The 13,731-nt window shown below is 35.4% G+C and overlaps 1 protein-coding gene across 2 annotated transcripts; it reads left to right on the forward strand.

The window, feature by feature from the left end:
* Positions 1-1,648: 1,648 nt before the first annotated feature.
* On the forward strand, positions 1,649-13,680 carry alpk1 (alpha-kinase 1). Of its 2 annotated transcripts, none has more exons than XM_046843010.1 (14): positions 1,649-1,804; positions 3,075-3,194; positions 3,840-3,994; positions 4,754-4,952; positions 5,034-5,093; positions 5,418-5,504; positions 5,766-5,842; positions 6,256-6,351; positions 6,516-6,623; positions 7,277-9,140; positions 11,283-11,436; positions 11,543-11,705; positions 12,418-12,604; positions 12,731-13,680. In XM_046843010.1, the coding sequence occupies exons 2-14, from the start codon at positions 3,095-3,097 to the stop codon at positions 12,925-12,927; spliced, it is 3,447 nt and encodes a 1,148-aa protein (XP_046698966.1). In that variant the 5' UTR covers positions 1,649-1,804; positions 3,075-3,094; the 3' UTR covers positions 12,928-13,680. The 2 variants fall into 2 exon arrangements, with proteins under 2 accessions (XP_046698966.1, XP_046698967.1); XM_046843011.1 differs by having other exon boundaries at positions 6,519-6,623.
* The last annotated feature ends 51 nt before the right edge of the window (positions 13,681-13,731 follow it).

The raw sequence follows: 13,731 nt of genomic DNA on the forward strand, positions 1-13,731 counted from the left end.
CATTTGGGCTTTTTAACTCTATAGCAGCAACTACGGCCCTTTTGTCATAGTCTATACGTTATTTATAAATAAAGATTGCCAAGCTGGTAGGTAACAGGCAATTTCCTGATCATCAAATACAAATACACCAAAACAAATATATATAAATTACCTTCGCCACTAAGCTAAGGCTAACGGGGAGCTAATATGAGCTCATCTACAGTGGTTCCTCTTGAGTAATATTAATATCGTGCATACTAATTAATGAGATTGCGCGCCAAAGCAAAACTGGGATATCGTTTTAGGTTGGATAATAAATGAGGCTGCACCATTAGCACCCAATATGTCTCGTAGTGATGAACGATGCATGCATTTTTGAACGAGTCTTTAATGTGACTCAGAAGAACGAGTCGACTCAGAGGGATTCGGTTCTTTTATTTATTTATTTATTTATTTTTTACTGCATGCGCAAAGCATGGCAAAATCCCTGTAGGTTATGTACAGAAACAGAATCAAGTCGTTTACCTATTCTAGTTCGAGTCGTTGTTTTTTTTTGTCACACATACGCTGTGCAGTTATGTATACATATATACATTAATACAACTATAGTCAAAGTTCGTGTTTGTAGACGTGTTGGGGATCCATTTATTGAAAATGTAACATTTAATTTATGATTAAAGTAACGAAATTGGACTAAATGACAAAAAAAAGATTGGTTCATTTTGATAAACGAGATTTAAAGAACCAAGTCATAAAAATGGTCTTATCTTCTGTATATGTCTAAGGAATTTATTTATTTATTTATTTATTTTTTATTAATGCCAAAAGAACAAGAGGTATTACATATTCATGTTAAATTAACACTTACTTACAGAGAGAAAATAAATAAATAAAAATAATAATAAAAAATAAATAAAATAAATAAACAAAACACTGTATATAAAAAAGAAAATTACATACATTTCAAAGTTTTCAGAGCAGTACATGTTTTCTGTGCTTTTTTGTTTAATGTTTCTTTCAAGAGATTCATTTACAATTTGAAGTCATTAATAAAATGGAAAAAGTTTGGTCTACATTGAGCCCACTTTTTCTTATGAATATGGAATTTTCCTAATAAAACAAGGAAATGTATAATATATTGTTGTTCACAATTTAAGTTTTTACGTTCTGTATAAAACAGCACATCAAATATACATATTTCTATCCCACTTTCCATTTTTTATTAATATAGAATTCTATATCTTTCCAAAATAACCTTGAGTAAATACAATGAAAAAAAAAGATGCAAATGGTTTCTTTTTCTTGACCACAGAATTCACAGAAATATTAAATATATAGAGAAGACTTAAAACATGCTTAGCAGGATACATTCCATGGAGTATTCTGTAAGACACTTACTTAATTTTGTTATTTTACAAAACCTGTTTGGCAGTTTCCATACTTTAACCCAAGAAATATAACCAAATAAAGAAGACCAAAAAGACTGTGCTGCAGGTAAAGATACAGAACGGAGAGCATTCCTTATTATCTTATTACAACACTGTTGTTTTAAAACACCAACATTCTCAATAAAAATGCTCTTACAAGGATTAACCACGTGGATTCCTTTAATATGTTTAAGGTAATCTACGCACGCTGTTGAGCGTGATTACGTCACACCTTTAGTCCAATCAAAATCAAGCACACGCCGAACCCGGAAGTGGGGAAAACCACAAAGTACAACATCCCGGAAAATACACAGTAGTCATAACAGTCACTTTACGAACATGGACATGACTGTAAACTGTTGACAAAAATGTGTCGGAGGACCACAGCTTTTCATCAGGTATGAACATTTTTCAGACACTGAAATAAATTTGTGAATTGTTACAGCACTGAATTGACTAATAGCCTGACACCTATAGTGACATGTTAATGCTGATACCCAATTCTTCATTCTGATTGGTCAAAAGGTTTTGCCAAATTGCTGATTCATTTATTTTATTAGTTTCTACAGTATCATTCACATTGTTTTGTATGATGAGAATCTATATAATATTATATAAATATCTAAAAAGTATAAAACCCATGTTTGGGTTTTTTTTTATACAAAAAGTATTTTTTTTTACTTTTTCATTTACATGTTTAATGTAGTTTAAAAATTGTCTTATTAATTATATCAAAATACAAATATAGTGCTTTCAAAAAGTCCTGTAGAGGAGAGTAGGAAAATATTTGTTTAATGAAATTCAATGTTATTTTTATTAATGTATTTTTTTATTAAATCTCATACAGTTTTGCAATGTGGTTTTCTTGTCTTGTATTTTATGAATTAAATACATTTTTGTAATCTAATCACTTAAGTTACATGAAAAATTGTTTCAGCCCTAAAAACAATTGCCAGTGTAGACCAGCTAATGCAAATCCCAGATCCGGAATATTTATGTTACTATAAGTGGATAAAAATGAATGATGGGTCTTACTTTATTAAATAAAATATATAATTTGCGATGGTAAAGAAGGATGTCATGTGCGGTTAAAATAAACAATCATCTCCAAGTTGGTTACATCATACCAAGTGTTTTATTCCTTACACAGAGCTTTTATAAAATTCCTCAAACAACTTTTTACGAGAATACGTGTACACTGAACATGTTTCAACATGGGATTTTCCCGTGTGGGATGTCTGAGTGTCTCAAGCACAAACCTTCTACAGCAGGTTAAGCAAAATCTTTATTTTAATCATATTCAATGTTTTTACTGATTGCTATAGTATCATTCAAACTGCTTTGTATGGAAAGAAAAACAAATTGGTGAGAAAATTACTGTCTATAGCTACTACAACATAACATAAGGTAAACCAACTTAATGTAGTGAATATAATGAATATAAATGAAATATAAATATTGAATAATAACCTTAATGAATATTTAATGTTAAAAATTAATGAGTCTTTAATTTATTAAATAAAAAAATTGGACACTCGACATGTTTCTGCACGGGGGATTTTCCGCTGTGGAATGACTAAATGTCTTAAGCAAAAACCTTCTACAGCAGGTTAAGCAACATATGTATCTGTGTCTTTTTTTTTTCTGATTGACTATTGTTTCAAGCAGTGAAGAAAAATTCTGAAGTTATGAACACTCTGGAGTTAGCAGTGCAGCTGGAGGAGTGTCTCCAACTGGCAAGGAGAGACATCAGTGCACCAGATAAGGAGATGTTCAAGACTGCCAGAGGTAATGATTTCCTGTTTATTAATTCTATAAATATTTTTTTGATTCAGCACTGATTGATTATATATCTAATATAATATAAGCATTGATATTGAATAAGCATTGATTATATGACAGACAAAGCCTGTTCGATCTACTTTGTTTATTTTCAAGTTCTAATATATTTAATTAAACGTAAGACATGATCTGTAGAATGTGTTAAGTAGATAGACTTTTATAGAACAAAAAAAATAGTGCCTACCAATATGGTGCCTACCAATATGGGCAGTATCAGCAGAACCTTTCATTTTCATATCTATACCTTTATATACATAGATGTCCTTTCTGTCATTTGCTCATCACCTTGTTCAGATTTATTCTTTGTACATTTTAAGTGCACTTTGTTAATTTGCACTATAGTACTAATGGCAAACCTGGTTGATGCCAAACTCCATTTAAATGCTGTGTACCAGGTACAATGCAACAACAAAATTGTATCTAACACTTATGCAGCTTTAAAGCAGCAAGCATATACATGTGATTTGCCAGATATCAGACTATAGGAACTGATGTTGTTAGAGTTTAGACTTTAGACTCATAGATCTCATAGCTCAGGCACTGTGATATCAAATGGACAAAATCATCTGACCTGCAGCCTTTGACCCTTAGGCATGCTGTTGGGCGAACTGAACACACTCCTGCAGGAAGCGGTGGACATGAAGTGGCCGTTTGTTGAGGAGAAATGGCAGTACAAGCGATTGGTGGCATCAGAAGACAAAGTGAACACTGCCGAACTCATTGGCAGACATCTACCCCAGCTAATGGTCTAAGAAAAAATATGAATATAAAACATGAATAAATGAATGACCAGACTAGCTGTTTACGTAAATATGGTATTTCAATGGTCTTTGTAATAACTTTTTTGGAGTCACATTTTGGTAATGACTACCACCTTCTCCAACATCATCGTTTATGCAGTTTGTTTATAATCCCATTCTTTAATTAAGAACTCCTGATTATTCCTCTTATTAAGGGATCAGTCATCATACAGCACTCCCAAAGCAGAGAGAGATAAGGGCCTTGTTTAAAGGCCCAACAGTGGCATTTGCTGAGGTTTGAACCCCCCACCATTTAACTAGTACCCAAAGCATTAACCATCGAGCCACCATTGACCATCACTGAGCACAAAGCTGGTCATGGCATGGCACTTCATCTGAGAGTTCGGAGCATTTGCAATTCAAGCTTGTTAGGAAGCTGGGATCAGAAATGATACAGCACCCTAGGAGTGGAGAGAATTAAGGACCTTGCTTACCCTTAGTGGCAGCTTGGCATTTCTGGGACTAGAATCCATTAAATTCAACCTTCAGTGTAGCAATTCAGATCCCTAATAGTTGAGTCATTACTACCCCTGAGTTTGTCCATAAATGCTGATACATCTGTAAAATGTTTAATATCTATGTTATATATTTTAATAATAATAATAGAAATCATAAAAAGTAATACAAAATAATTTACTGCCTTAAGTGTCAATAGTTGTTATTATTATTATTATTATAACTATTTTCTTTTTTTGCTCCTAAAAGGTCTCCCTTAAAGCGTCCATCATGGCTGCCGAGCCAGCATGGGCAATGTCCATTATCTTTCTCTTGGACCGTTTCTTCTACTGGACAGACAACTCTCACACACTGCTGAAGATTGCTAAAGCACTACACATACGCTACCCAGAAACCCCAGTCGCCCCTCAAATCATCATCCGGCAGGCCAGAGTTTACCTCAACACTGGTGAATTCAACATTCTCCAGTAACTCAACTGTTATTTTGCACATAGAAATGAGTAAAATGTCCATAATTACTGTTTTTCAGGTAAACTACAGAAAGCAGAGTACATACTGAGCAGTCTGATCAATAACGAAGGAGCAACTGGTAAGTTTAATGAAATTTAAAATTGGGCCTTAATCATATATTATAATATACTGTACTCAAAAAATGCTATACAACTATATTTCTCAAAATACACCCAAGTGTTTTCTAACTGTCTGACAGCAGCATGCACTGCAGTACTGTTGAGGACAGTATGTTGACAAAATCAGTAGTGCAATTTAACAGGATAAGGAAGTTTTCAGAAGGATTTTCAAAACGGATCTGTTGGTTGTTTTGTTGTTCTTTTTATTAAATAACTAAGAACAATTGTGGAAATTATTTCTTCTCAATAGTAACATATCCCTGTTTCTATCTTGCATGTTTCAGGATGTTGGAAATACCAGCGGGATTGCGATCGGGTTCTCGTGCAGTCAGTCAGCCTGCAAGTCCGCGGACAGGTGCTACAAAGGCTAGGTAAAATACTAACACACTAAAATGTGTAAAAATTAGCATACATTTTTTTTTATAATTCCTTAGCTTTTTATCACAGAAAACCACACAATGGTAACTGTAGGAAACAATAATCTATAGAAAACTATATACCTAATTGCACCTGCATATAGGAACCTGATTGTATCAGAGTAATTTTCTGCATTGAAATGTGGGATGTAAGGAACTGTAAGGGAATGAACGTTTATTTGTGGGTGTGTGTAAACAGTGTGTGTTGTGTTGTAGGTCTATGGCTGGAGGCAGCAGAACTTATCTGGGCTTCGATTGTTGGTTTTCATGTGCTGCCTCTGCCTGATAAAAAAGTAAATATACGCCGACCAGATGTAACTTTATGGCCAATACATCAGGCATAACATTATGACCACATGCTTAATATTGTGTTGGTCCCCTTTTTCTGCCAAAATAGTTCTGTTATGCCTGATTATACCAATCAAATCTTATACTCACAGAAAAAATATACACCTAATCTTGTGGTAAATAAATAAATAACATTTTATTGCACAACATTATAACAACACAGTATAGTATTTATGTATATTTTTTTATGGTTATTGTTATCTCGTCATTAAAGACCACTGATTCAATTGTTTTATTGGCCCTTTCCTGCTTTCCATATAACTTTCTGTTAAAATTATACAGTTTATATTGTAAATGAATGACACTTTTTAGTCAGTCTGTATGTATTAATCAATATTTGTGTATATGTGTATTACAGGGTATTGGAACAGCTCTAGGGCTTCTGGCTAACATTCTGATATCTATGAACGATAAGGACTTCGCTACATTTCAGAAGAAGCCTCATATCAACTTGGTAGGATAGTCACACAATTCCTCATTATATTGTTTAGATAATATAAAAAAAATAAAGTTTTTCCCATGCTGATGGAATGTGATAGTAGAAATAAGAAATCTTAATATATACAAATTATAACTGTTAATAAAAATAAATCAAAACTTTTATGTCTATGTTTTTAGCAGGGCTTTTTGGGAGACTGTAGTCATCGACTGCTCTGTGCAGCTCAGGCTGCCAAAATGGCTGCTGTGTACAGTCAGTTCAGCTCTCTATACGTACTTACCCACATGGTGCGTATCTTTTCTTGAACACACTATATGAACTAAAGTATTGGGACACCTGACCTTTCAGCCATATGTGGTACTGTTACCACAAAATTGAATTTACTGTATAGGATGTCTTTGGATGTGATCGCTTAAAATTTTCCCTTCACTTGGAGACTCAAACCTGTTCCTGCATGGCAATGCCCCTGTGCAAAATGCCAGCTCCATGATGATACAGTTTTTATGGATGGAGTGGAAGATCTTGTGTGGCCTGATTATATAAAGAGCTCTGACCTCAAAACTATTGACTTTGAAACGCTGACTGCACCCCAGGCTTCCTCACCCTACACTAATAAATACTTTACTAACACCTTTGTGGCTGAATAAGCAGAATCTACATAATCACACTCTAAAATGTAGTGAAACTACACCTTCCTAGCAGAGTGGAGGTTATTATAAGAGCAAATAGGGACTATACGTGAAATGGGATCTGATACGTGGGAAAACAAGTACGTTCCAATCTTGTGGTCAGGGGTCCACAGACTTTTGTTCATATAATGTATTTTTAAAATATCTAACTCTAAAATTCATATTCATTACAAGTTTAGCATTTGAAGAAACACAGAATACACATGTTTTTATATATAAATCCTGATTTATTATTTGCAATCCTTCTCCAGGTTACTCAAGGAACATGTCTCCTGTCCTACAGTTTTTCCAAAGACTGTCCTACTCCTGATAAGCACACATATCTCTCTTTGGCTAAAGAAGCCTTTGAGAATGGTTTGCTAACAACGAAGGATCATGACTTGGTCCCTAGCCAACAGGAACTACACACACTCCTCAGAGCAGCTTACTGCTTAGCCACAACCAAGAAATGGCTGTTTGGTTCGAGTGAACAGGTTAACACTGCTGTTCAGGCTTGCCAGGAAGCTATGGTTCTTTTTTATTCTTACAGCTTTAAAGACAACTCTGATAAGAACTCACTTTCTTCTGAGGTCATGGCAAAACTACAGTACGTTAAGGTGCTTCTCGAAACGAAGCCCTTCACCAATTCTGACCCACGTTCGTTTATTCCTGATAGTTATCGTTCCATAGAGGACAGACCAGTACCGTTCACCATGGACTATTTTGCGAAGGCATTGGAATGTTTTCAGATGCACCATAAATCCGTCTGTGAATCATTTTCTGTGCAGAAACGTGGAGAAAATCTTCAAGGCGCAAGTCATGTTAACTGCATGACAGCTGTCCAAACGCAAACTGAGTCCTTTCCAACTGAATGTCTTACTACAAGCCATAAATCAAGTAAACACCTACAGGGGATTGAAAGCAAGCCCCGAGTCTCAGATCGGCTCACAGAAACTGCATCTGATACAATGGACAGTGCGGAAAAGAAAACAGATAAAAAAGGCCCAAAATCTCTAATTTCAAGAATCTCTGGAGGAAGCAGCAGTTTTGAATCTTCCTGGACAAATCTCTCTGATAATAGTGGGACTTCACCAGTTGTAGTCAGACCTTTTTGTTGCACAGAAGTAGATGATGATGATGTTGACAACAAGTTAACTAGACATAAAGATACCGAAGGGAAAAATGCCCAAACTGCTAATGCTAGCAATCAAAACCAAACAGATCATTTCTATCAAGCTAGCATAATTCATCCAAACAGGAAAATTCAAGAGCTTTGCACCACCTTGGGAAGTGAAGACAACAATGGCAGCAGTCCAGGAGCTATCGTGTCTAATGCTAGCCATCCAGCCTGTATAGATTTTCCACCTACCTCTGTTCAACAGCAGTTAAATCAAGAACTTTGCACCACCTTGGGAAGTGATGAGTTCTGCCAAATCACCAAGAATTTAGATGGGGAAGACAAAAAGACAAGAACTTCATCGGGGTCCATTAGTAGTTTGGGCTCTTCATGGCAAAGTATTTCATTCTCTAAATCACCTCCAAGTGGATTTTTTCCTGAGGTCTTGGAGAACAAGCAAGCAGTTGATCAAAACTGCGACACAGAACCAAGTGATGATTGTCCTGGTAGTTCCTTTGAATATCTAAACCTCAATTCTTCAACATCATCAATCCAAAAAGAACACTTTAGCCCTTCCTGTCAGACAGGAAATGATGCAAGCAAGGCCCAGACTGGAAGTTTCGAGCACAAACAGTCTTTACCATCTACTGAGCTCGACTCATTTGAATTTTTGCAGATTGATCAGTCTGAAGCAACACAAAGAAATCCAACTGAAGCCAACAAACATATGAAAGGCAACATAAAGGTTTCTCCTCCTGTTGAAACTGAAGACAATTCCTACAAATGTTCTCAGATGTCTGGAAAAATGATAAAGGACACAAATCGTGATCAGTGTTCATCTAGAAAGAACAACAGCATTACAAACCTCTGCAATGGCTGTTTTCAGCTCTGCAAGATGGGAAGTATAGTTTTGACAGAGCAGGACTACAGATCCCTCTTCTCAGGAGTGTGCCAAGGCTGCCTACTGAGGAGGCTTCCAGACAAACCATTTAAACTCAGACATTACAACAAAGCTTATAGTAGGTTCCTCCATTATTTCTACACATTGATTTGAATTTAAACCTTTCTATTTATCTAATTCAGAGTTGTTGTTTTTTATCTAAACTGGAAAAGGGCTGCTTGGCAACAGGTTTTCATTCTAGTTAGGTTGGAATAAAAAACCTGTAACCACACCAGCCCAAAGCAGATTTGACTGGACTCAGTTGGTTTTCAGTTATTTATTGGCTGGTTATTTTCTTTGCTGTTTTTATTTCACCGCACTTCCCATACTAACTATTTTAACTAATCAGAATGCTTAAGTGGTTTTGGCCTAACTTGGACAGGGTGCCAAAAAAATAAAAAGACAGAAACATAATAAGAAAAAACTAATAAATGTATATAAATCAATTATATACTGTATAGAGGTGTTACAGACGAAATTCTAATGGTATTATAGACTTGGTCTTGGCAGACAAAAGCAATACCTTAAAAGGTAGGCCAAGGGTGTCCATTCTTTTCCACAAAGGGCTGGTGTGGGTGCAGGTTTTCGTTCCAACCAAGCAAGTTCCACACCTGATAGATATAAAAAAATATAAATAATTATAATTGAGGATTTGGTGTGGATTTGAATTGTGAAATGCTTTTTAGCTCACCAGAGTTCTAAAGAGTGGTTATTTGAGTTACTGCTGCATGCTATATTTCATGACTTAACTTGACTACTACTAATACAGCATTATGACTTTATAGAATTACAGATTTAATCTGAAATGTAATACCATATATTTTTATTTGCTATATTAGATTAGATTAAACTTTATTGTCATTGTGCAAATTACATGTACAGAGCTAATGAAATACACTTACCACATAACCAGATGTGCATAAGTGGCCTATTTACAATAAATAGCAATATGTACAAGACTGAGAGTGATTAATGTACAGAAGGTGCAGTAGGTAATAAGATATGATATACAGTGGGGGTAATAATTATTTGATCCACTGCTGATTTTGAAAATTTACCCTCTTACAAAGAAATGAACAGTGTACAATTTTTATGGTAGGTTTATTTTAACAGAAAGAGAAAGAATATCCAAAAAAATCCAATAAATAAATATATAAATTTTGTATTTGATCGAGTAAAGAAGTATTTCAGTTAACCAGTTACCAACCAGTTACAACAAATTGTAGAACTGCATAAGGCTGGAATGGGCTACAAGACCATCAACAAAAAGCTTGGTGAGAAAAAGACCACTGTTTGCGTGAAAATTCGAAAATAGAAGAAAGACCAATCAATCACTCTCGCTCTAAAGCTCCATGCAAAATCTCATCTCATGCGGTAAGGAACATTCTGAGAAAGGTGAGGAATCAACACAGAATTACATGGGAGGAGCTTGTTAATGATCTCAAGGGAGCTGGGACCACAGTCACCAAAGAAAACCAGTGGTAACACACTGAGGTCCTGCTGTTTAAGAATACACATGAACAGACCCGTCTGAAGTTTGCCAACGAACACCTGAATGATTCAGAGAAGGCTTGGGAGAATGTTATCTGGTCAGATGAGATAAAAATTGAGCTCTTCGGCATTAACTCGACTTCACCACATGAACGGTGCCATGCACTGTAGATACTTGGATGAGACCCTCCTGGCCTCAGCTAGAACACTGAAGATGGATAGTGTAAGGGTCTTCCAGCATGACAATGACCAAAAACAAATGGCCAAGGCAACAATCTGATGGTCTTGTAGCCCATTTCAACCTTTTGCAGGTCTGCAATCTTGTTCCTGATGTCCTTTGACAGCTCTGATGTCAAATAATGATATTAACAGAGTTAATATTAAGAGTTCTTTCCCAAAGGGACAGGACTAATTTGGGTGTGTGGGAGTCAGAATTCTTGCTAACTTTGTATGGGATAAAACAGTTATTTCAATACAAATGAATGTATTACTTTTCTTTAATGATATTTTTAATGGATTTTTTAAATATTCTGTCTCTTTCTGTTAAAATAAACCTCCCATAACAATTATAGACTGTTCATTTCTTTGTAAGGGGGACATTTACTAAATAAGCAAGGGATCAAAATAATTATTTACCCTACTTTATATAGTAATATACAGTATAAATCTACAAAGATTATGCAGAGAATAAGACATGTCAAGAAAGTAACATGCTAACATGCTATTTTAGGTGCACTTCTGTTAAAATACGACAAGACTACAGATTCATGGACCGCTTGTGAAACAAACGTGTACATTGGTGAAGTGCTAAAGATGGATGTTGAAGGAAAACAGAGACAGGCCTTCAGAGTTCAGTATCTACACCAGGAACTTCTGCTGGGCAGGTCAGAACCAAAAAAACTATACAATAACTGCCTGACAGGGTCAGTCCATGTAAGAAATAATTAGAGGCAATTTGTTTTTTGTTTGTTTTTGTCACATATGCTTTAGTTATGTGGGAAAGGAGTATTTGAAAGAAAGGAAGATTGACACACACCTGGGCGATGTGGAAAGACAGATGACTGCTCAGTTTTATGTGATGGAGTTCAACAAGCGCCTTTATGAGAACAACATCACCACACAGATCTTCTACCTTCCCTCTGAGCTACTGCTGGTAACACACTCCCAGTCACTGTATGCATTTATATCTAGAGGGATGTGCATTTTCGAGGAATAGCCAACGATACGATACATTAAAGATACATATGAAGCAGCTACCAATGCAATGTGATACGTTTCACACCATTATAATGCAGTGTTATCCGATTTCGACTTGATTCAACACAATACAATGCAATGGAAAAAAATATGATGCTATGCAATTCGATATAGTACAGAATGTTCACTTTTATATCTGATGCACACTTTTTTAGATTGATGCATCACGTTAACTTTTATTCCAATTCTCTGATGGTGAAGCTTACCATCCCTAATGTCTACTCATCTATATATCTATCTGTCTGTCCCCCAGAATTATTGAACAGGCAAAAATGAGTCTATAAACAACGTTCAACATACTTCACATTTTTGTCAATCATAATTGTGAAGATTAATGATGTCATAAATTTTGATCAAAAACAGTATATTACTGTCAGATAAATACCAGAGATGGGGGGGTTGAACTGAATAAGTTAGGCCACATGTAAAACCTAAAAAATTATAAATAAAGAAGCTTCAAGGGAATGATTTCTTTTTGCGTGTCTCTGAATCGGTAAAATATTACCAGAAGAGACTGCTGTTTTTCTGCACCTTCATAATACAACATGGTTTCTCTTATATTTGACAATGTTCTAACACTGAAAGCTGGTCGGTTTTCTGTGTTCCAGCTCCTGGAGTCAGACACCATCGTTGCCTGTGTTTCAGTGGAGCCATACATGTTAGGAGACTTCGTGAAACTCACAAACAACACAACGAAAATCAACAAACGTCATTCAACCACAGAATATGGCATCGCGTTCGGACACTTCACTTATGAGTTCTCTAATGGGCAAGAGGTGGTTGTAGACCTGCAAGGTACCAGAGAATAAGCGAACTTGCTTTAAAATCACACTTTATGATTGCATTCCCTTTCAATTTGTCCCCCCGCTGTGTGTGAGTGAAATAAACTCAATATTTTTAATCTGTTTGTGTGTTTATCAGGATGGATTACAGCAAATGGGAAAGGACTGATGTATCTCACCGATCCTCAGATCCACACACTCAGGAAGCCCAAATCTGTCAATAACTTCCACCACAAGGGTATCAAGAAGTTCCTTTATGATCAGCATGGAAAACACTGCAACTCCATCTGTATGAGAGCTGCACTACACACACTCCCACTACAGAGTGAAAATTAATGGCAGGCAGACGAAAAACAAATGTTATAGTTTTTATGGAATACAGTAAATCTCATAAATCTATATTATTTTCGCAATAAAACAAAAATAGCAATTTTTTTAAATGAAAAATGTATATCGATTTAAGATAGCTTTAACCATAGCTTTTTTAAATGCAGTGCTGCCTGAGTGCTGGAAGATCACAGGTATCCAATATTAACTTTTGCCTTTCCCCTTTGCACACAGAGAATTCTTCAGATTCTTCGAAACGTTTGATAATATTATTTACTGTAACATTATTCTAAAATTGTTCCACATTTTGTAGTCTTTCACAGATCAGTAAAGCTCCGCCCATCTTTACTTCTGAGAGACTCTGCCTCTCTAAAATACACTATTTATACCCAATCATCTTACTGACCTGCTCTTAATTAACCTTATTAGTTGCAAAATGTTTTTCCATTTGTTTATTTTAATTAATGAACACTTACTTTTTCTAGACTTTTATTACCCCGTCCCAAATGTTTTGACATACTGCAGCCATCAAATTTAAAATGATCTTATTTTTTTCCTTAAAATGGTAAATTTTCTCAGAGTCACCATTTGATGTTTTCTATGTGCTGTTGTGAATAAAAAATGGGTTTGAGATTTGCAAATCATTGCATTCAGTTTTTAGTTATATTTTACAGTGTGCCAACTTTTTTGGAATTGGGGTTGTAACAATATTTGTCTAGTAGTTTCATGTTTTAAACATTAAAAGCCATAAATGCACATAGATACATGTAATCTCTAAGAGTACTTTTTTACACAATGTGTCACAATGTGTTT

Source organism: Silurus meridionalis, chromosome 28 (assembly GCF_014805685.1).
Source record: "Silurus meridionalis isolate SWU-2019-XX chromosome 28, ASM1480568v1, whole genome shotgun sequence".
NCBI classification, from domain to species: Eukaryota; Metazoa; Chordata; class Actinopteri; order Siluriformes; family Siluridae; genus Silurus; species Silurus meridionalis.

Coding starts and splice junctions, on each gene's coding strand:
- alpk1 (XM_046843010.1), top strand. CDS start 3,095: ATGAACACTCTGGAGTTAGCAGTGCAGCTGGAGGAGTGTCTCCAACTG. Junction 3,995..4,753: donor GACATCTACCCCAGCTAATG/GTCTAAGAAAAA, acceptor TGCTCCTAAAAG/GTCTCCCTTAAAGCGTCCAT. Junction 5,094..5,417: donor CAATAACGAAGGAGCAACTG/GTAAGTTTAATG, acceptor TGCATGTTTCAG/GATGTTGGAAATACCAGCGG.